The sequence below is a fragment of the Ixodes scapularis genome, unplaced genomic scaffold (genome assembly GCF_016920785.2).
Source record: "Ixodes scapularis isolate PalLabHiFi unplaced genomic scaffold, ASM1692078v2 PGA_scaffold2__306_contigs__length_199485367, whole genome shotgun sequence".
In the NCBI taxonomy this organism is placed as follows: Eukaryota; Metazoa; Arthropoda; class Arachnida; order Ixodida; family Ixodidae; genus Ixodes; species Ixodes scapularis.
The window spans coordinates 112,030,876-112,052,460 of NW_024609857.1; the positions used below are offsets into that span (position 1 = coordinate 112,030,876).

Sequence of the window (21,585 nt, forward strand, 5' to 3'; positions counted from 1 at the left end):
ATCTTTCCACGACTTACACGATCTGGAGTAAGCGGGGTGGGGTTCTTTGCAATTTACACAGACTGCGTCGTTGGAGCAAGAGTCTGCTGCACGGTCAGTTTTGCCACACTTAGCACATGTGGCTTTTCCACGGCAGTTCTGTGAGCCATGTGCAAATCTTTGGCAGTTGAAGCACCTTCTGGGGTTTGCAACGTACAGACAAATTCTGCAGTAAAGGTATCCGGCTTTCACGGACTCGGGAAGTGTGGGGGCCTCAAAGGTAAGCACAATGTGCCTAGTCTTCAACTCTTGGCCGTCACGACGCAAGGAGATGCGCCTTGCAGCTACAACCCCCTGGTCAGAAAGGCCCTCCACTACTTCGCTCTCAGACGCGTCCAGAACGTCGTCCTCCGAGATGACTCTTTGGATGGTGTTCAGTCTCTTGTGGGGTGTCACGGTAACCTTGTAGTCCGACACAGAGTTGAGTGCAAGTAGCACAGAACTCTGGTGGCTGGTCTCAATTTCAACAAGTAAATCGCCAGATGCCAGCTTTTTAGCCTTGAAATTCTTTCCAATCACACTCTCAAGGACTTTTGCAACAAGAAATGGTGACATTTTCAAGAGCGGTTTGTCACCTTCAGAGTGGAGTACCAAGAATTTCGGGAATATAGGTGGTGTAGAATGTGTCTCGTGCGAAGTAGAAGCTTCGGTGCGACCCCTTTTCGGTGGCCGATCAAGAAAGAATTTTTTGTGCAGACCCATAGAGATGGGGGAGAAAATTCAGTGCCCGGGTGCACCGCCCACCACGGAGCCCAACAAGGGGTTAGGTAATGTGCCATAGCAAGAAAGGCTTGGCTGACACAATTACTCTACCAGTGTTGCCCGGGCACTATACCCTAGTGTGGTTCCAGGGACAGAACCTGTTTCCACTCAAGGTTAGCCCTTGCCGCCTAAGAAGGTGAAAAAGGAAGGAAGAGAGTGCAGAAGAAAAGAGAAAGAAGTGAGAGGAAAGGTGAAAGAATGAAGGAGAGGGTAGAAGAGGCGACTGACTGAATCATCCTGGTCGGGCCAAGCCAGGACACCCGTCTACGAGAAGCAGGGGTCGAAGCGGTGTATTGCCTCGCCCGGGGGGCCCCGAAAGGTCCAAACATAGCCCGGGCTCAGCTCAACCACCAGGGTCTCCTTTTCCCGGACACAGGTACGCCACGCACAGCCAGACGTGGGTGGGCGAACCCACATGGCTCGGGGTTCGTAGTGACGCCACTCACCAAGCACCTACTAAAGTAGGTGCCCCCTGCGTGCGGGTATGGTGGCCCACGTGGCTGGGGTCCGTGGTGACGCTACTCACCAAGCACCTAGCACCTAAGGTGCAGGCGCCACCTGCGGGGCTCGGGGTCCGTGGAGACGCCACTCTCCAAACACCTGCTTTCACAGGTGCCCCCTGCGGGGGTTTGACGTTCATATCATGTTTAACATATAACATTTAACATGTAAGGTTTAACATGACCACTATCATAAAAAGCACACATGAAATGGCTGAAAAAAGACTGCTACAAGCAGGCTGGTGCCTTGTGTACCTGAGACCCACTCATCAGAAATGATTCCACCAAGGCTTGGCATGCAATCTGCACTGCCTAATTAAATGCATCTTACAGGGTGTCTACCAAATGGCTTCTTCAAAAGTCCATGATTTTTGCAAGTTTTTCTTGACTATTTCGATAAAATTGCCTGGCTGTTCCTTCCTTCGAAGGATGACATTTTGGGCATTGTTATTCAGCAGAGCCGTGGCGACACCTGATCGCCGGGCTTCGTTCCGCACCACTCTGCCGCTTTCACTGGTCACTTTTCCGGATTTAGCCAACCTTTGACATTTTTCCTGATAATTCCCTGACTTTTCCAGGTGATTCGAAATTCCCTGAAAATTTCAGGCTTGCCTCAGGTTGGTAGACAGCCTGATCTCAATCTCCTTCACGCTTCACATATATCTAAAGCACAAACAATGTTCAAAAGAAAAGGAAGTGGCATCCAAGATGAGTGACGTAAGAGAGTATTAACGAAGATCAAAATGGGAACTTACAAAATGCACGTGCCCATAAAGGAAAAAAACAGACATGACCATCTAAAAAAGCAGTCACTACAATATACCAGCAGAGTGCAACCTACTTGCTGCAAATAATCCCAACAAAAGCCTAGTGTGCTGTCTGCACGGCCTCTAAAATCCCCAAAAAATTAATTTTACTCTTGCAGGTATCTTATGAAATGCCGCATGAAGGCTGAAACACATTACCGGAATGAAGATCTACCCACTGAACTTTTCAAGCTGTACACCAGAGACGCGAGAATGAAAGCGAACTTTATCCAGGTTTCTATTGACGAAACGGACATGCCAGCACAATCGAATCCTCCAAAACTTTTTTTAAAAACCGTGCACGACACCCTGAAGTGCGAAAATTAAAATCACGAACACGTGGGAAAGTTATGTACAATGATTGACAAACACTTCCGAGGCGCGCTACACTTTCAGTATTAGAAAGAAAGTGTGACTCGAGCTGCTTAACAAGTGTGAAAGCTGCGCTTGATGGCACAGTCAAGTTGCCGAACAGCTTCCCTGGGAAGTTGCACGCTTTAAGCATCATAAAACACTGATGTGGCTTATCAGAGTTACTGTGCTCATCCCTAAGCAAGTCAGAACAACAACCTTCTGCAGGCTTCTCAGTAAAAATTTTAACAAGGAAGCCAGCAGCATAATAAGTGGCAGAGTTGTCAATAACATATGGGACTCCTCATGGGCTGCCAACTCAGGGATGTTGTTCAAAGTTGGAAAGTCGTCCTGTGGGACAAGTTGCACAACATCCACGAGTGACTCGCTACTAAGTGAAAATGGCGACAACTCCTGGAGGAGGTCCGTCTCATCCTCCTCGGCATTTTCCTTCGGTGACAGTTTGAGGAGCTTCTGAATGCAAATGTGTTTCAGCCCAGATATGAACTGAGGCACATTGGGATTCGAGTTGCATCCCTGCTTTTGTCTTATCTGTCCAAACATATGTTCAAGTGGGTCTTGTTAAAGTCGGCGCGTGAGGAGAAACTCAAAGTCTTAATTATGGCAAACATCTTCTCACCGCAGCAAGACGGCTTTGATAGTAATTTGCCACCCAATGATAGTGTGTGGTTGACGTTTGCCTTCGAACTTCGAAGACGCAATCCATGGAAGCTGTTGTCTGAGAAATTCAACTAAATCCGGCTGCGCTTTTCAAATAGCATGGCGCAAATTGTGCTCCGTTTTCGTTGGACTGGAGCTATTCAAACAATCAAACAGCTTGTCCATGCGATCACAAAACTTAGCAGTTGACGTGGCTGCTTCAGGCAGCTGTTTAGCATAGATAAGAGCTAAAAGCGCGAGGGACACTGAAGCACTCAATACCTGAGTCGCCCGCTTAACCTTCATATTACTTAAAGGTTTCTGGTAAATATGTCTTTCGGTTAACTTTGGTGCCAACCGCAGTCGCATCTCATGTGTGGAGTGGTACAGTTTCAAAATATCTGCCCAGTCCTCAATTTCATTTTTATATGAAGCCTGTGGGCTTGCAGGTTGTTCCGAGTTGTCTTCACTAAAAGGGGGAACATCGTAAATGAAGTAAACACGTTCACTTTTTACGAAAAAAAAGCTGCGCCACAAAGACACCAAGCTGATTTGCTAAGCTTGCATTGGAAGCCCTTTGGAACAAATTTCAGCTTTAACTGTAATTCCAATATCTTGCAACTGCTCGGTGAGTGAGACCAACAGGTTCCGGATTACGGTGGGTGGCGCAGACGTGTGCCCAATCGTATAGGTAACAGGTTGAACACATCTCCGGGAAACTCCGCAAAGAAGGATAGCCAGGGCTATGTCGACAATCGTTGAGGTTCGTTCGCAGCCATCATCCGTAAATTTATGAACAACATCTTGTGACACGTCATATGACAAGCTTTTTTTTCACACTATCTCGTCGAAGATGAGAGTGCAGACGCGATCGCGCTTATTCCATGATTGTGTTTTTGTAAAGTTGGATGACATAATACCTGGTTTAATTCCAGGTGCCATTTTGACATCCGACAGCCCTCTTCTTATGGTGCGATGACTAGGAAGAGTAAAATAGGGAGACAAAAAAAAAACAAAAAACAAAAAAAAAACGTATCCCTGCGGCTTACGGAAGTTGAAATGAAAAGCAAACGTTTTCAACCATAACGGGAATCGTTTTCCCTTGCCCTTGGATCTTAATTTAACATGGCTTGACAGTAGGTGAAACACCATAATACATCGTCTGTCACGTGAGGGCAAATGATGTCGAGAGCTTCCGAAGCTGATCGAAGCATATTCTTCTCTTGCTTCCGCAGCCTTGCGATGGTCTTCCGGTACTTTGAAACCTTGGCCTGGAGAAGCCTTATAATGTCCTTCTGTCTCGACGCAAAACTGCGCAGAGGAGGCGTAGAAACACCTGAAACGGCAAAAAAAAAGAAAGAAAAAGAAATCAAAGCAGGTAAGCAGTTCTGCTTATAACCAGCACAGCCAACATTACCTTAAAGTGGCATAATCTGCAAGTAGATAATATGCCCCTAAACTACAGACAATTACAAGTCATGGGAAAATGTACGTTCAAAGCTATGTTGGCTAAATTTACAGATTTTTACCCTATGCCTCGACAACACAACATATAAGGTATATTACAGGTTTTGCATGAAAAGCCCCATCACCGGATAAGTAGACAAACTAATATCCACCTTGACACACATAAATTATAGTTATATTAGTAGTAGCATATGGGCACGCAGGTGAACCAAAGAAATGGGACACTTACAAGCTCTAAACTGGTTCAGAGGAGGACCTTGTGAACGGTGTCACTGGTCGGAACTCCAAGGGCGAACTGAAAGATGGGGCTGTAGCCTCCATGGGGTCTGCGCCGCACGGCGGGGCAGTCACTTCCATGGAGTCTGGAAGAGTTTGTCTATTAGACGCAGGCTGTTGTTTCCAACACAAGCCCTTCCTCACCATGAGCAGCGGTTGAAGGACCTTTGGGCGGGAAGCTGGAGGCTGCACTGTATGATGGAGCTGTAGCCTTCATGGGGTCTGCGCCGCACGGTGGGGCTGTCGCTTCCATGGAGTCTGGAAGAGCTTCATCTATTAGAAGTTAGTTTGCGAAGCCGTAGAAGCAGCATGGTGTTTAAATAAAGTTTTACACAAGTAATATACTTCTCGTATATAGAGAGTTAAATAAATTTTTACGTTTAGCTCTCTCAGTATCTGAATATGCCGATGGGCGAACTGAAGGCACAGCGGTTTTCATTAGCTTTGTTCGCCCAAGGTCCATGAAGTCACGCGCTGTGAAGTGACTGCTGCAGACGAAATACGTCGCATGTAGCTCATTGGACGATTTTCGCAGAAGGTCGTCTCTTTTGGCATACTTGAGCCACGCCATTTACCTGCAAGATGATGTGCAGTTCAATATTTTTTACTATGTTTCTTTGTTCAAAATAAAATATTTGACCGCAATGGTTTGCATTTTGTGGTTTCACAAGGAGGTGATAAGCAAGCTAATAGTGCTTCAGAAGGTTGTAGATATTTGTTGACTGCACACATACACTATTTTACAGACTGGTTAAAAGGTGTGCAATGCTATAAAAAGAAGTGTAACTCTATTTTTAGGTGTTCGGTACTTTTATACTAATGCTGACATTGACCATCAGCTAGTTTTATTGCCTTGCTCATTTATATAAACATCAAAAAATCTTGCCGTCCCAATAAAAAAAAAATACCGAGTTGTGCTTCCCTTGCATGTCATCTTAATTCACCGCGTAACAATAAAGTTGTAATTCATTCTGCTTTGTAGAGCTGGGAAGCAAGTCCACCACAGTCGGGTTATCATGGAATGAAATGTTTTAAACTAAATTCAGTACTAACAGAAGTAAAGCACATTTAAGATTTGAAATGAGTTTTGATTAAACATTCAGCTTTCTCTCCGGTTTTCACTAGAACTATGCATCCAGTACGTTGTTAAAACAAAGGACAACCTGTCGTCTCGTGTGGAACTCGGAACTTTGTTCCAAGCTTCTTGCACGTTCTTCCATTGTTTCCGCACCAGGCTACGCAACAGTAGCTGCTGTGGCCAAACATCCTGGCAGCATTAGCTGGGAAACGAAAATAGCACAAGTCAATTTGAGATTACGAGAATTTAGTTCCTTCATTTCGTACCAATTTGGAAACCAAAATTGTTGAAGCGACAATAAAGAGTGGTGAAAAAGAAAAGCCTTCATGGTATAGACACATCCCATTTTTTTTGTATTTTCCTCGTGAGCGCGCTTTGCTAGGGATGGCCTCACCCTAAGCAAAGATCGCATGAAGGCTACCTGTACCCTGCTTCATACCTGGCGCCAGGTACAACGCTGTCAAAGCTGCTGGCGCGAGAGCCACGCGCTCGCGCCACCAGCATTGACAGCGATGCACATGAGATATGAAATTAAGTATGCCTTGAGTGCCTTGATTGGCGCTCTCACTGCACGAGCACACAGCACATGTGCATCTGCTGAGGCTTCATCCAGAGCAATTAGGTCGCGCTTTAGCCCGTGCGTCCAACTGTAGCCAAAAGCAAGCAAAATACGGTGTCAGTAAAAGGACTCGCCTTTCTAACAACGGAAGGGTGACGAGAAGCCCGCACGAGCCATTCAGGCGCAGCCCAACCGACCTTTTGCGCGACGTGACCGGAAAGCCACCGTCCGCCGAGTCGACGGCCCCAAAGCAATCCACTGAGCCGCAGCCAAAGCCGCAGCTGTTCAAAATGTTTTTAAAAGTATTTCGAGTTGCTATTAATTTTGAAATGTTAGGTTATATTGTAGAGTTATTTATAAAGGGTGAAATTATGATAAATGTCTAAATTAAGTGTGTGACTGAGGTGCCACTGAGCAGTCGTCGTAGTCCCTAGCTCCTGGGCCGGGAATCGGCTCGAGTTTCCACTCTTTTCGTTCTACTACCCCTACAGAAATTGTCAGTTTAATAAGCGATCTTAAAATAGTTGTTCCAGCAGTTATGATCAAATAAAAGCGGTGCCATATAAAGCCGTTTCAGATTTAATATCAGACGTAGTCTGCGACTTCACCAACCTTGTCTTATCTACTGGAATCTTTCCCGAAAATATAAAAATTGCTCGAATTTCCGTTTTGCACAAAGGTGGTGCTGTTGATAGTATCAGCAATTACAGGCCAATAGCAATACTCCCACTTTTCTAACGAAAAGTAGAGAAAGTAATAAATTCCAGAATAATTAATCTTCTTCATAAATATCAACTAATCTCTGCGAACCAATATGGATTTACGAGAGGTAAATCGACTGAGTCAGCTTTACTGAACATCAGAGAAATACTTATCAGCGATATAAAAAATCAATCCTACACTATAGGCAGCTTAGTAGATTTTAACAAAGCTTTTAATTTGACTCTATCAAACATAATATTCTATTTGATAAACTGCCACACTACGGAACTAGAGGCCTTTCGCTTGATCTGTTGCGCAGTTATCTGTCAAATCGTATTCGTTTGTGGTAGCTAATAGTTAAGCCTCGCACACTACATATATGAAATTCGGTGTTCCGCAGGGATCTATATTAGGACCTGTACTATTCCTTTTTTATACCAATGGGATTGTTGCTATCCCCCATACACCAGGCAGTACTCTACGCCAATGACACGAGAGTTTTTCTTTTTTTTTTTTTGTTCAGAGGTTAATCACTTCTTATCCCTCTCAAAACCGCGTGGCTAAAAAACTTATCGAAGTGGCGTGATGCGAATCAACTGCTTCTAAACGTTAACAAAGCAAAATATATTGCTTTTTCTTCAATTAATAGAGCACTGAACCTTACGACCGAAATAGTAATTCAGCTGCGGTCACCAGAATGGGTTAACGAATACAAATTCTTAGGCATTCATTTTCATGAAAACCTTCACTGGACATGTCATGTAAATTTTGTGAAGCGTAATATTGCACAGTCTATTGGTATGCTGACTAGATTTCATGCCTTACTACCAATATGGCTAAAGCGCCAGCTCTACTTCACTACTGTTCGTTCGCGACGTCACTATTCTTTACTTGTCTGGCGGGTTACATCTAAATGTTATATGACTAGTTTACACTTAACAGAAAAAAAGCAAACGGTTTTTCCAAAACCTATGAAGCCGCGATCGTACATCTTAATACTTTGAACAACATCGTATGCTGAATATTGAGGCACTGTATAATCAACGATCGTCTGAGGTTATATTCTCCCAAGCTAAAACTGACCGTGAACTATTCCTTTCTACATATACGAATAGTGATGCACACTACAATTTTAGAAATATAAATTTAATAAAAAATCAGAAGTAGAACAAATTACAGCACGCAATTACTATCTTGGCAGACTCCTACACTTCTCAACCTCCATCCTGATTTTAATCGATGTAATCGATCACAATTCCAACCTCTTGACTTTCAGAAAACAATCAAAACCTATTTTCGGCTTTCAGCATAATATTGTGGTCTTCTAAATTATGTGTACAGATGTAATTGTAGTAATCTAGGTCATATGTTTTTGTTGTATATTGCTGCTTGTTTATTTTTTCATTGCACGAGCATATGTAGTGTAGTGATCTAGTTACTATCTGTGTATTCTTTGTTTTTGTTTATAGGTAACTGTATCACTGTACCACTCGTTTGCCTGTTGCATCTGCTGCAAGTGTAGTCTGGTGGTAGGGGCGTGGTCAGGTGATCTCTTTTCACCTTTTGCCTCACCACCATGACAATCCTGTATTGTCAAAAAGTTTCAATAAACACTAAACTCCTGATGTCCACGGAGTAGCGCCGTTCTCGTTCGTCATGTGCTCGTCAGACGGCGCCTCCGGTCAGTACATGACACCCCGTTCCCCTAAGGGAAGTTCTTCCAACGCTCCCAACAAATCAAGCGAGGTCTGGTCTCTTCTGTCTAATTGCACTAGCAGCTTTCACTGGCACCTCCGCTGATATCTGTTCTGCACTACTGCTATCCGGTTAACCGAGTGGTATTCAACTTGCAGCCTGGCACTCTCCGTGGTTGGTGCCGTCTGGTGCAGGACTTCATGCATCATTTCGTCGCATTTTGTCGACATTGGTGTAGAGGTCATGTGATGTCAATATTTCCGCTAAATATAGCGGCGACACTGAATCGGATTCAAGGTCGTTTGATGACATGTCACGCGACATCAAAATCCCCGCTAAATTTATACGGGAAACTATCTAGAGGCCATGTAACGTAATTTTTTCTGTTAAATTTAACGGGGAAACTGAATTGGTTTGTAGGTCCCGAGACTTGATGTTATGTTGCATCAAATTCCTAGCTAAATTTAGCCAGGAAACTGAATGAGTGTATAGGTCATGTGACGTCAATATTTCCGTTGAATTTAGAGGGGGAACTGAATTGGTTCATAGATCACGTGACATACTTTTTTCCGCTATATTTAGCCGCGCAACTGAATTGGTTTGTCGGACCTGTGTTGTCAGGTCACGTTGCATCAAATTTCCCGCTAAACTTAGTTGGAAAACTGAATTAGTGCACAGGTCATGGGACGTCAAGTTTTCCGCTACATTTAGCGGGTACACTGAATTGGTTTGCAGGTCACGTTACGTCAGGTCACGTGACGTCAACGTTCCCGCTAAATGTAGCAGGGAAAATTAAGTAGTGTATAGTTCATGTGACGCCAATTTCACCGTTAAATTTAGCCGGGAAACTACATTGGTTACTAGGTCCCCCGACGTTAGGGCACGTGACATCAAACATTTTGCTGAATTTAGCAGGGAAACCGAATCGGTGTATATGTCATAAGACGTCAATATTTCCCCTAAATTTAGCGGGAAAATTGCGCATTAGGAATTCAGAAACGTCTACAAAATCGGGAAGGGAGGGGGGGGGGGGGGGCAGTAGAAGAAAAAATCTATCGCATTAAAACGGCTGGACTGCCCTTAGTCACCCATTGCGGTACGCCGTAGTGCGTCTTTTGTCGTGCGCACTATACCCTCTGCTTGCCTGTTTGTTCACTGGGGGAAGGGTAATAACGAGATCTGTCAAATCAGGCCAGCTTTCATCAACATACGGAACTCTTCAGAGTAAACTGAGCTCCACAGCCTGATGCTATTGCTTTCAGCGTTCCATGCGTAGCGAGGAGGTGTCGCAAAATGTTCACGACGCTACGCGTCGTCGCAGTCAACGCAGGAACTACCTCCAACAATTTGAAGAATGAGTCCACAATGATCACGAATGCTTGTCTCGGGAACGGTCCAGCGAAATCTATATGCAACCTGTACCAAGGCGCCCTGGTTAGTTCACCCGTGTGCTCTGGAGCTCGAAAAAAAGCAGGTCGTGACTCCCGGCATGTCGTGCTTTTGGTCACATTGATTCCTATGTTTGCGTCAATTTAGGCCAACCACACGCAATCGCGAGACAGGGCCTTCATCTGTACAATGCCCGGGTGTCCGATATGAGCGGCCTCCAGAAGCACTTTCCCTCCTTCCTCGGGTATAACTACCCTGTGGCCCCATAGGATACATTATTCGTACACCGGGAGCTCACTGTGCTGTATCCTGAACTGCTGGAAATCTGCCCTAGAGCATGCACATGGCCATCCTTTCAGTGCCCAGTTAAGAAGCCTTGATAGGACGGGGTCGTTAATTATCACTTGTGCAACATCCTTGACGTGAAGTGGAGGATTTGGTGTGTTTTCCACCCATAAAACTGCAAGGGGTAGTGGCAGAACAAACTCCGGCACAGCAAGTGGCAGACGGCGTAACGCGTCGGTACGTTTAGTGTCTATCCCGGTTCGGATGCACTAGGATAGGGTCAAAGGCATTCAGGACTGTCCAACACAGCATGCGTGGAGGCTGTATGTGTTGCATTTGCTTTGCAGGCGTGAACAGTCCCAAAACTGGCTTGTGGCTTGTTACAGCTTAAACTTCTTGCCACACAGATAGTGAAAGACCTTGTTCACACCTGCCACTATTGCTAGTGCTTCTTTATCAATTTGTGCTTAGTTCCGCTCTATGGATGTTAGTGTGTAGGTGTAAAATGCGATGTAAACATCGTGGTTGTTTTCGAGTAGATGGCTGCGTGCGGCTCCAATGCCGTAAGGTGAGGCGTCATATGTAAGCATAACCGTTTTTGCTTTATTGCAGTACTGGAGCAAAATTGCTGAGGACAGCGGTTCCTTGTACTTCTTAAAAGCCTATTCAGGAAGAGCCAACCACCTCCACGAGCGTCTTTTGTCGAGCAGCCGGTGTAGCGGCTCGGCCTCCGCTACCCTGTTTTCTAGGAAGGTGTGGTAGAAGTTAAGCAATCCTAGGAATGCGTGGAAGTCCGGTACGTTAGGTGGAACCGGTACGTTGTGGATCGTGTTCACTTTTCGTTTTTTGGATGCTGGCCCGTCTCATCAATGGTGAAACTCAAAAACCTCATTCATGTCACTCTGAAACGACACTTATCACGTTTTTTCCTGGACTCGAGCAGAAGGAAAACGATGAAGAACCTTGTGGAGACGGTCAGTGAAATCTTTCGTGATGCCTGCAGCAATGAGGACTTCACAAGTGTACGACATAATGCCGGTGATTTCCTACAAGGGGTCGTTCATTAATTCTCGAACATTCCCGGCGCCGTACTCACGCCAAACTGTAGTCGCTTTACCCAGAATTCTTCTCGATGAGTTGTGGTTGCTTGCGCGCCTGCCGCCATTTGGTGAACCACCAGCAGCTGGTAGGCTTTTGCCAGGTCCAGTTTTGCAAAGACTACCCTCTGAGAGCGATGATAGGAGGTGCTGCACGACATGTATTTGGTATAGGTGAGAAAACGATGTTTTGTAGAGGGTGTACGTTTAGTCTCCTCATATTCTGATGCGTCCATTGGTTTTCATGGCTATCAATATCGGTGTCTCTCACTTCGGTTGCGTGACCAGATTCAAGATTCCCAGCTCGATCAGGCAATCAAGTTAGGCGCTAATTTTAGGCTAGAGCGCAAAGGGGGTAGCCGCCGGTGTTTCATTCAGATCGGAGATACTGCAGGGTATAGGTGCAACATCACCGATTGCCCCATGAACTTCCCAAATCCCTGCTTCAACACGCTGTCAAACATTGGAAAGACGCCTTCAACCGAGGGTTCCGTCACCAGATGCACTCCCAGGAGCATCATTCCCCCGGGCTCAAACCAGTTCTTGACGAGAAGGTTTTTCCGCTGTCCCTGTGCTACAGAAAGCTCAGGTTCCCCACGGAATCGCCATACTGGACATGGACATGGCGTACGTCACTTGACATTCACTGTATGGCCCTGGAAATTTCTAACTTCTAATTCGAATGGCTCGCACGGTACGGCATCTTCGTTCATGAGCTTCTGATAGGTTTGCTCCAAAATAATTGAGAATTCTGTCCGTGAGTCCACCTCCCTGTCAGATGGAGTGTCTTCGATGGTCATAGACGTCCGGTGGTTACTGTTTGTTGCAGCGGTGGAGCGCCTAGGTGGTTTGTATAGCACGCACCACGTGGTTAGCCCGAGCTCAATATGATCGCCTTGCTCCTGGACGCTTTAAATCCCGCGGTCCTCTCGGACACCACCATAACTGGCCGTCGTTGCTTCAAGCGACTCACGCGCTCGATGTGGTCGACCTTTCTGCACAAATGGTACTGGGCGTCCTTAAAGGAGGGGAGGGGGCACAACGATTTCCGGACTTCGGTCAAAATTTGTGGAAGTTGCCCTCTGACACATCTGACGTAAAGAACAGAAAACAAATTTCACCTGCGTATCCTAGTTGTTGTGTAAGAAAAAAAAAAGATAAATATTGGCATTTCTGGCACCCCTCAACTCACTGTCAGCTTCAGGGTCACACCTGGTCGCACTCCTAATGACGTAATTCAGGGTGCTGCGTAGGTTCCCATGTGCTCTCTCGGAGGACGCTTCCTCTCTCTCTCTCTACTGACCTTAGCCGTTGTTATGCTGCAGCTTAGAGCCGAGCGAGATCACGTAAGCTTGTTGCCGTAGTTCCTTCGGCTGCCACTCGCGGCAGCAGGTGGGGGAAAAAGCTTCACTTTTGCTTTGCGATTATGCAGCGGAACCGCGACATTTCCTAATGAGGAAGATGTTTTCTCTATCCTCCGGGACACCATAAACAACGCAGAAATGACGTGGTGCAAATTCTTTTAATCTTAAAATCGTTGCACCCCTTCTTTGAAAAAAAAAATCGCGTGTCTGGACATTTTTGCATATATGCGCATTTTAGCGACGCCGCTCAAAGCCTTTCCGGCTTGAGTGGCGTCGCCGTCGCCACCGGCATCGGCGCAACCGCGCGTTGTATTGTGGGACGTTTGGACGTTTCCCATAATGACGTCAAATATGACGTCACGACGGTCACGAGTGATGTCACGAGGTTCAGTAGTGACATCACGAGGGGGAGGTGGAGGAGACGATAATTTTTCCCGCTAAATTTAGCGGACAAAAATTCCTCGCTAAATTTAGCGGAAAAACTTTCTGCTAGATTTACCGGAAAAAATTCCCGGCTTAATTTAGCAGAAAAATGTCCCCGCTAAATTCAGCGGAAAAAAGTTCTCCGCTAAATATAGCGGAAAAAATATCCGATAAATATAACGGAAAATATAATTTAGCTGAAAAAATTTGCACTTAATTTAACGAAAAACTTTCCCCGCTAAATTGAGCGGACGAATTTCTGCGCTAAATTTGGTGGAAAAAATTCCCCACTAAATCTAGCGGAGATACTTCCCCACTACATTTAGCGGGGAATTGTTTCCGTTAAATTTAGCGGGAAATGTAGCGAAAATTTCCAGCTAAATGTGAGGGAAGCAGGACAGGGAAGGGCCGTACCCTCCTTTCCTTTACCGCAAGAGATGCGCTCTAATTCGGCATTGCAGGGAGTTGTAAACGTGTCTCATTTTTCCTACTCTTCCCGCGGGGCTGCATCTCTCTTGCCGAGTCGCTGGGAGAGTTCGCTCACTCGTCTTGGCTCTGGCGAACGGCGTTGACATCTGTTTCTACTGCCGGTTCAGCTGCCCTTATCTCGCGTGTGCTTCAGGCTGCCGCTTCAACTGTCATTGCTTACTCTTCTCGTATTCCTCACACCAGGCGGCCGCGCATGAGAAAGGGAGAAACGCGAAAGTGGTTTTGCGCTGGGTTGAAATGAGAAGGTAAGAACGAGAAGGTAAAAATGCGAACGGGTTCAAATTAGAACCACCCATTTGTCCAAACCCTGGTTCCGTCTGTAGAACGCGTAGCGGCGCACCATCTCCAATGGTTGTGGCGCCAAATATTCCTTCAAGATGGCAACTATCTGGACGAAGAGCTTCACTGCGGGTGTTGCTGGGGTGAGTAGCAGCTGGATCAGGTCGAAGTAGCAGCACCACAAACACTCAAGAAGGCGGTAGGCTTCCTATTTGATTTGAACACTCACCTGGACCAAGAGCTGAGAACCAACATCACTCTTTTTTTTAATTTACGTGCGGCTATTTATTTTTCGCCAACCTTTGAGTGCGTATATATGTGCTTGTGTATATGTGTGATCTGTGTAGGGGAGGGGGATACATATCAATTTGTGACCTCACTCTTGTTTTACTTCTCTATTCTGTCTGCTGTCTCTCTACTCTCTTTCTTTTCAGACAGAGTAGCAAACCATCACTCACAAGCAGGTTGACCTCTTTGCTTTCCTGTAAATAAACATACACTTTCTCTCTCTTGGTGATGTCGTTTGCTTCGAGGTAAAAGTTTAGTCTCGCCTCGTAGGTAACATTGAACTTTTCAATTTTTCAGGAAATGCGCGCTGGAACATTTTGATGCGACCAAACGTCGCAATTTTCCTGCACTTAAAACAAAGCCCAATTTCACTGCGTCAGGGCCGTCAGGTTTTACGGTTCAGCAAACTCAGTGGTCCATTCTAGTCGCCAGTACTGAGTTCCTGCTTAACAACAGTTCTGTAGAATATCATCGTTCATCGGCACTTCAGAAGACAGCGACACACATAGCTCGATGCATCCAAAGTCGGCTTGGCTGCTGAGGAGTGGTGGAGATTCCTGGTGTCCGCGGAGTGGCGAGGATCTCGTTTGCCGCCCGCTCGGCAGAGTGCGCCACCCGTCAATACATAACACTATCGATGTTATAAATTTTCGATGTGGATTTCTAACCCAAATGAAGCCGTAATGTCTAGTCTTATACATTAAGTGCGTTTAAGCATTTCCGAAATTCAAGGAGTAAATAAAATTAAACAAAATATATATTGAAAATTTTACCGTCGTAATAACGTCCACTTCTACATTTTGTCTTCTGTATTATCTTGAACATATTTAATAACAGGGGACCTTCTAGCGCACTGTGAACTGTGTGTAGAAACTGTGCGTCACTGATAATTATTCTTGTCAGGTCATTCATTTAATTTCATATGCGCCCGTTTAGGACGGTTCTTTGCATCACACTCAGAAACACCTTTTCGTTTCGAACCCGTAGTAAAAGAGTACAATCATCTTATTTTCCCATTCTCTGGTTGTTTTTAGGTCCTTCTAGGGAGCTCCCTATCCTTGGCCAATTATCAAATCCTCATACAACCGTGAATAGAGGTGGAAAGGGCTTGTATTCATTGTGTGAAGGGGAACCTCCACATTCACCCGTGCTAAGGTTTCATAGCTTTTCTAACCTATTTTTTCAGGCACATTAGCGTTCAGTTATAAATTTCTAAAACCGGCAGTTGTACAGTGCAGAAACATACTACCCGTGCCGCGAGTGTTAAAAAAAAGAGGCATATGCAGGTGAAGGGCCATCCACTTTCCGCCTTCTACGTCAAGGCCTAGAACCTGTTGAATTGCTTTGAAGCAGTGTCTCCTGTTCAAAAAAAAAAAAGCACGTGCTCTCCCTTAACCTGTTCGTAGCATTTTTGGCACTGTTGTGTTGTATCGAAATCCTGGTATTAAGTTTGTTTTTATTTAAACCTTATTTATACTTTAAAGGTAATCTACATTTTTTTTGTTTCCGCTTCAATTCCTTTAAACACTTTGCAAACATGTTCATTTTCAAAAACTCAAACCCTTATGTAATGACCTTGGATTGTCTGAATTGCCGCGAAAGACGGATCGCGCGTGTCGTGCGAGCGCTGGCGCTGGTGCCGGATAACAGAATAAAAATGAAAAAGAGGTTGTGCATGAAAGCTCAGAGATCACGTGAATTTCCTGAGTTTGGAGCTCATTTCTCTTCAAGACCACAACGAATAGTCAGACATAACGGCCGAACGGGGACTCGAGTCTTCAGAAAATTCACGTTAACAATCTATGTGGGGGCGGCACTCACTTCGATTGGGTCTTCACCAACCACTATCACCTGGATGGCCAAAGTTTCAAGGTAACTTTAAGAGGACGGAACCTTCCATCGAAGCCTTTCGAAGGGTCAATGACGACGCCAAATACGCCGCATACAAATTAGTAGTCAGCGACACGGAGATCCTGAAAGGAGAGGTGATACAGTAACGCCTACAGCTAACAGAGATCAAGAATGCGACCTCTGCGCAACGGATCTAGTAACTAAAGAACGTGTCGCGCCCTACAGGCAACAGATAATTCAATCTGTGGACTGCTGGCACCTTTCATGGATCGTCTTGATCAGCTCGAAGCAAAGATGGGGAGCACTTCGTCAGCACAATCGCTATGCAGCGTGATCTCTACCGAGGACGTATCCGAGATCGATACCGCCAAGAAAAAGAGGCCCAAGGCACCCAAGAAAAAGCTCCTGTTCAAGCTGAATCAGCCGTAGACACTGCAGTCGCATCAGACCGGCCGAAAAAGTCGCTGACCAACGTGGCAGTCAGCTCGGTTCCTCAGCTAGGCCAGAACATCATCGCTTGGTTTCACCAGATAAATATCTAGTTCCAGACGTTTAGAGTCGCACCAAGTGAGGCCATCCCATTTACTGTGTCCAAGCTACAATCGAACGCCTTCATGTGGATGAGGTACCGCCTGAAGATAACTAGCGTAACGACGTGGGAGCAAATGAACTTGAAGACCTCTTTCCGTTGTCGTTACAACCCGGACAACGAAGTTGCAGCGAAACAGAAGATGTTCGGCGCAAGACAGCGTTCGGCAAGGTCATGCAAAGACTTCGCTTTCCGCAAACTGGAGCTCATCGACGACTGCAACTACCAGGAGACGAAGGGGGAGAAATACAGGGTTATCCTGGCAATACTCTCTGACAAACCACGAAAGCACTACTTTGACAGACTCGTTGCTTCGTTAGATTAGTTGCTGGACTCATTCCTCCACTTCGACCAAATAGTCGTATGCCAACCGGCTGTGTCTGGCGCAGCTTGAACTGCAGAGTCAGTTCAAGCTGCGCAGGTAACCCAGAAAGCACTCTCCTTCCTGCTCTTAAAGCAGGACCGGTCGCTACCTCGTCAGAACGCGGACGACGCAGTTGTCAGCAGCCTCTTTCTTCACGCGAGAAGCAAAAAAGCAGCACGTGCCGCCTAAACGCCCGTTAGAAGCTTAGCAGGACTTTCGGCGGTCTCCGTTTCGACGCCCTGAAGTTCGTTCGCTGTGCCTGAATTGTACGAAGAGCGGCCACTTCGTCACGTGGTGTCGGCAGGAGCTCATACCGGAAATGTTGGAGTGGCAACGGCCCTTTTGAGTCCGCTGCAGCACCGACGCAAGGAAATGACAAAATTATGCCTCCGACGCCTGCGAGAGGATATCAGTAGTTCGGCGCATCTCATGTGGCTCAGCAGTGGACACAAAAACAATTCACGCTCCACTGAAAGGACAGCTTTTGACAGCTTTCTTGGATTCGGGGGCAATGAAAATTCTCATCAACGTTTCTATCTCCGACCAGTTGCACCTTCTGATTAAAGCTTCTTCTATCCCTTTCTGTCTGCAAGTGGTCAATCCCTCACGAATCTCGGCAATGACGGCCAGACGCTGAACCAGCCATTCATCCTGCTCCCACATCTGGAGGAAGAGAAGTTGCTCCTTGGTGACCGTTTTCTGACAGCGTGCAAGGCCATGACCGATTGGGGTGCAAATAGCCTCTCGATTTCTCCGCCTACGGCATGCCATAAGGTGATCTTGGCTACGGAGAAGCTGGCACGTCCGCGGTCGCGAAAGCTTGTTCAAGCAAGCTTGAAGAATCGTGTCCGAGGACAATCAACAAAACTAGAAGGGAGCCGAACGAAATTGCTCTACAACCTCCGCTGTCTTCTAGATGAACCAATGTTTATGAATAAGACAAAGAGCACATTCTACGTATTCGTGACCAAGCCGTCATCTCGACCAGAGGCTCTATACTGACGCAGTCGCTAGAGGCGTCACAAAGGTTGAAGACGTCGAGCTTGGCGACGACGAAACTGAGTCTATTTTAACTTGCTCAAGCTGCCTTCGCCGGAGGACCTGGTTCGCCCCATTGCTTTCAAATTCAAATTTCAAATTCGTTTATTTTTGCCACAAACGGTACATTTGTGACAGGGGCGCTGGAAAAAAAGCTGCAGGTCTGCAGCTTGACGAGTCCCAGCGCCCCAGAGCAAGGTAAGAGCGGCACCGGCACATACAGACAAAAAGAACGAATATGTGCACACATACATAGGCATACACATATACAGAGGATAAACACGAGAAAAACATAAAGAATTCAACTTCGCAATCAACAGTATACAAAGAAAGTGGTGGTTACTTATTATAAAGCTTCTTGAATGGAACATTGACTAATGGAGTGCATTTCAATATCACGGGAAAACAGTGTGTTTAATAAAAGTGGTAACTGGTGGCGATATCTTTGTAGACCAAAATTTGTCCTTGAAAAGGGAATACGCCAGGGGGGCCCACGTCGTGGTGGATATCCAGACTCGTTTGCTTCTAGATTACCAAGATCTAAAGAAATGACATTATTTTCTCTTACGGATCGTTGATAATTAGCTATCAGTCTATGTGCATACAAATTGGTTATATCAATGACCTTATGTTTTTCAAAAAGAGGAAGGGAATGATAGTCACGCGGAACATTTTCGATTATCCTGAGTGCCTTTTTCTGTAATAGGCGTAATTTGTTAATGTTGCCTTTGTAGTCGAACCCCATACCAGGTGGGAGTAGCAGAGCGCAGGGTAAAACAGAGCATTGTAAATTAGTTTTTTGATATTTACCGGAAGTATGTGCCTGAATTTATTCAGTATTCCGACAACTTTGCATATCTTTTTATGAATATAGGCAACATGATTATTCCAGGACATGTGACAAGAAAATATTACTCCCAACGTCTTTATACTATCGACGCACTCTATCGCACAATCCCCCAGAAACAAATCGCGCGACAAACTAATGCGTGGTCCTGGACACTGAAATAAAACTGCCTTTGTTTTGGATGTGTTAATAACAAGGGAATTCATAACTACCCACGTTTTAATATATTTAAAACATAATTCGCTTTGAAAGTGAGCACCCCTTCCCTAGAACCAGAAAAAGATATGCTGGTATCATCCGCGTATATATTAAATTTAGCAGACGTTTCAATATTTACAGTATCATTAACATATGTGATAAACAATAATGGCCCTAGAATACTTCCCTGAGGGACCCCGGAACTAATGCGTTGCATAGAAGATCTGTTATTATTAATTTGAACGTATTGGGAACGGTACTGTAAATAGGACGAAATGAGTGCTAATGGAACTCCTCGAATACCATAACAATCTAATTTATCAAGAAGAGTTCTGTGATTTATCCGGTCAAATGCTTTACTGAAATCTACAAAGATCCCCAACGTTAAAAGTTTACTCTCGAAATTTTCTAATATTGTCTCTTTTTGTACTAATAAAGCAGTTTCTGTAAACCTACACCTTCTGAAACCGAATTGCGAGTCCGTCAACACAGAATATTTTTCAAAAAAGGTTAATAGTCGAGAATATATTATCTTTGTTATTGGTTTCGAAAATACAGGAAGAATCGATATGGAGCGATAATTACTCATGTCATTTTTATCCCCGCCCTTATAGAGTACAGAAACTTTAGCAACTTGCATGTTTTTAGGAAATACACTAGATGATAATATGAGATTATACAAATGAGTTATGCATGGTAATATCAAATCTAGTACCAATTTAACAGGTTTGATTAAGAGGTCGTCACAATCACGACTACGGCTATTTTTCATATTCATAAACACCGAGGATACTTCTGCAGTATCTGTGGGATTCAAAAACATAGTTTCGCTAGTGCGGGAGACGTTATCTTTGGCATTACTATTGTAAGTGCTATTTCCGACACTCACAAAGTAATCATTGAATTTATCTGCAAGTTCACTACCGCAAATAATTTCATTGTTTATAGTCATGTTAACGATGGCTGTATCTTTAGATTGGCTACGCAGAAGAGAATGCAGTTGCTTCCAGACTATATCGGGCTGCCTTAAACAGGATGAGTCGAATTTAGCCGCGTAATAAGGCTGTTTAGCTTGTCTTAATTGAGCGTTAACAAAATTCCTGAACTTTTTGAATTCGCGTAATTTTTCTTCGTCTCGTGTTTTCACAAAAGAGTCATAAAGTATGTTTTTCTTTCTAATGAGTTTCAAAAGGTGACCATTTACCCACGGCTTCCTAGCTTTCTTGTTTCGACGGATGCATTTGATTGGAAATGAAGTGGAATAAGCATTTTTGAAAGTACTTATAAAAAAATCTTAGCACCCATCAGCATCTGTAGAATTAAACATGAGACTCCAGTCTATAGTGCTGATTGTTTTTCTAAATTCTTCCAGTGTCCTAGAACTTATGTCTTGAGACATTGTTGAAAAGTTTGAAACTGCGCTATCTGACATACTCTTATTGATAAACATGATTATTGGAAGGTGATCGCCGATCCCACTACTAAGCACACCAGCACTAATATTATTTTCATCATGATTAGTTAGAAATAGATCAAGCAATGTCGATGTGGTGCATGTGACGCGTGTTGGAGGGATAATTACATTGGAAAAATTGTTTGAAGTCAATAAACCAAGAAAATCATCTTTAAGATGAGAATGTTCAAGCATATTTATATTAAAATCACCACCCAGAAACAAGAGGCACCTCTCTTGATTAGCAAAACAAAACAACGCTTCTAAAAATTGCATGAAACTCAAAACATTACCATTTGGAGGATGATATAGAACAGAGTAAATGTGATTTCCTTTTTTAACACAAAGTATTTCATAATCTCGGGTCACAATAGAATAATCACTGAGTATTTCAAAACCAGAGGCACGAGTTTGTAATGAAACGCCACCACCGCGACTATGACTGCGGTTTAAAAAGAAATGAGTGTAGCCTGGAAGAACAGAAAAATTATCATCATCCCTATACCACGTTTCAATCATCATGACAACATCAAAAGAAGTTTGGATTGAGTCAAAAAAACAATGAAAGATCATCCTCTTTTAATCTGGCGGATTGCACATTTAAATGAAATAAACTCAACGATCTAGTTGTCTGTTTTTGTAGGAAGATATTTAGACACTCTACCGTCAGAACACCTAAATTTTTCACCATGGTAGTAAAAAGGGAAAAATAGAAAGAGACACGTCAGCTGTATTT

General features: G+C 44.6%; 1 protein-coding gene across 1 annotated transcript; it reads right to left on the minus strand.

Moving 5' to 3' along the window:
- Positions 1-20,690: 20,690 nt before the first annotated feature.
- Positions 20,691-21,377, minus strand: LOC120849138 (the record flags this gene model as incomplete). The annotated part of the gene is made up of 1 exon (XM_040221285.1): positions 20,691-21,377. A coding segment is annotated over one exon (687 nt), but the record flags the coding sequence as incomplete, so codon positions are not given.
- Between the last annotated feature and the right edge of the window lie 208 nt (positions 21,378-21,585).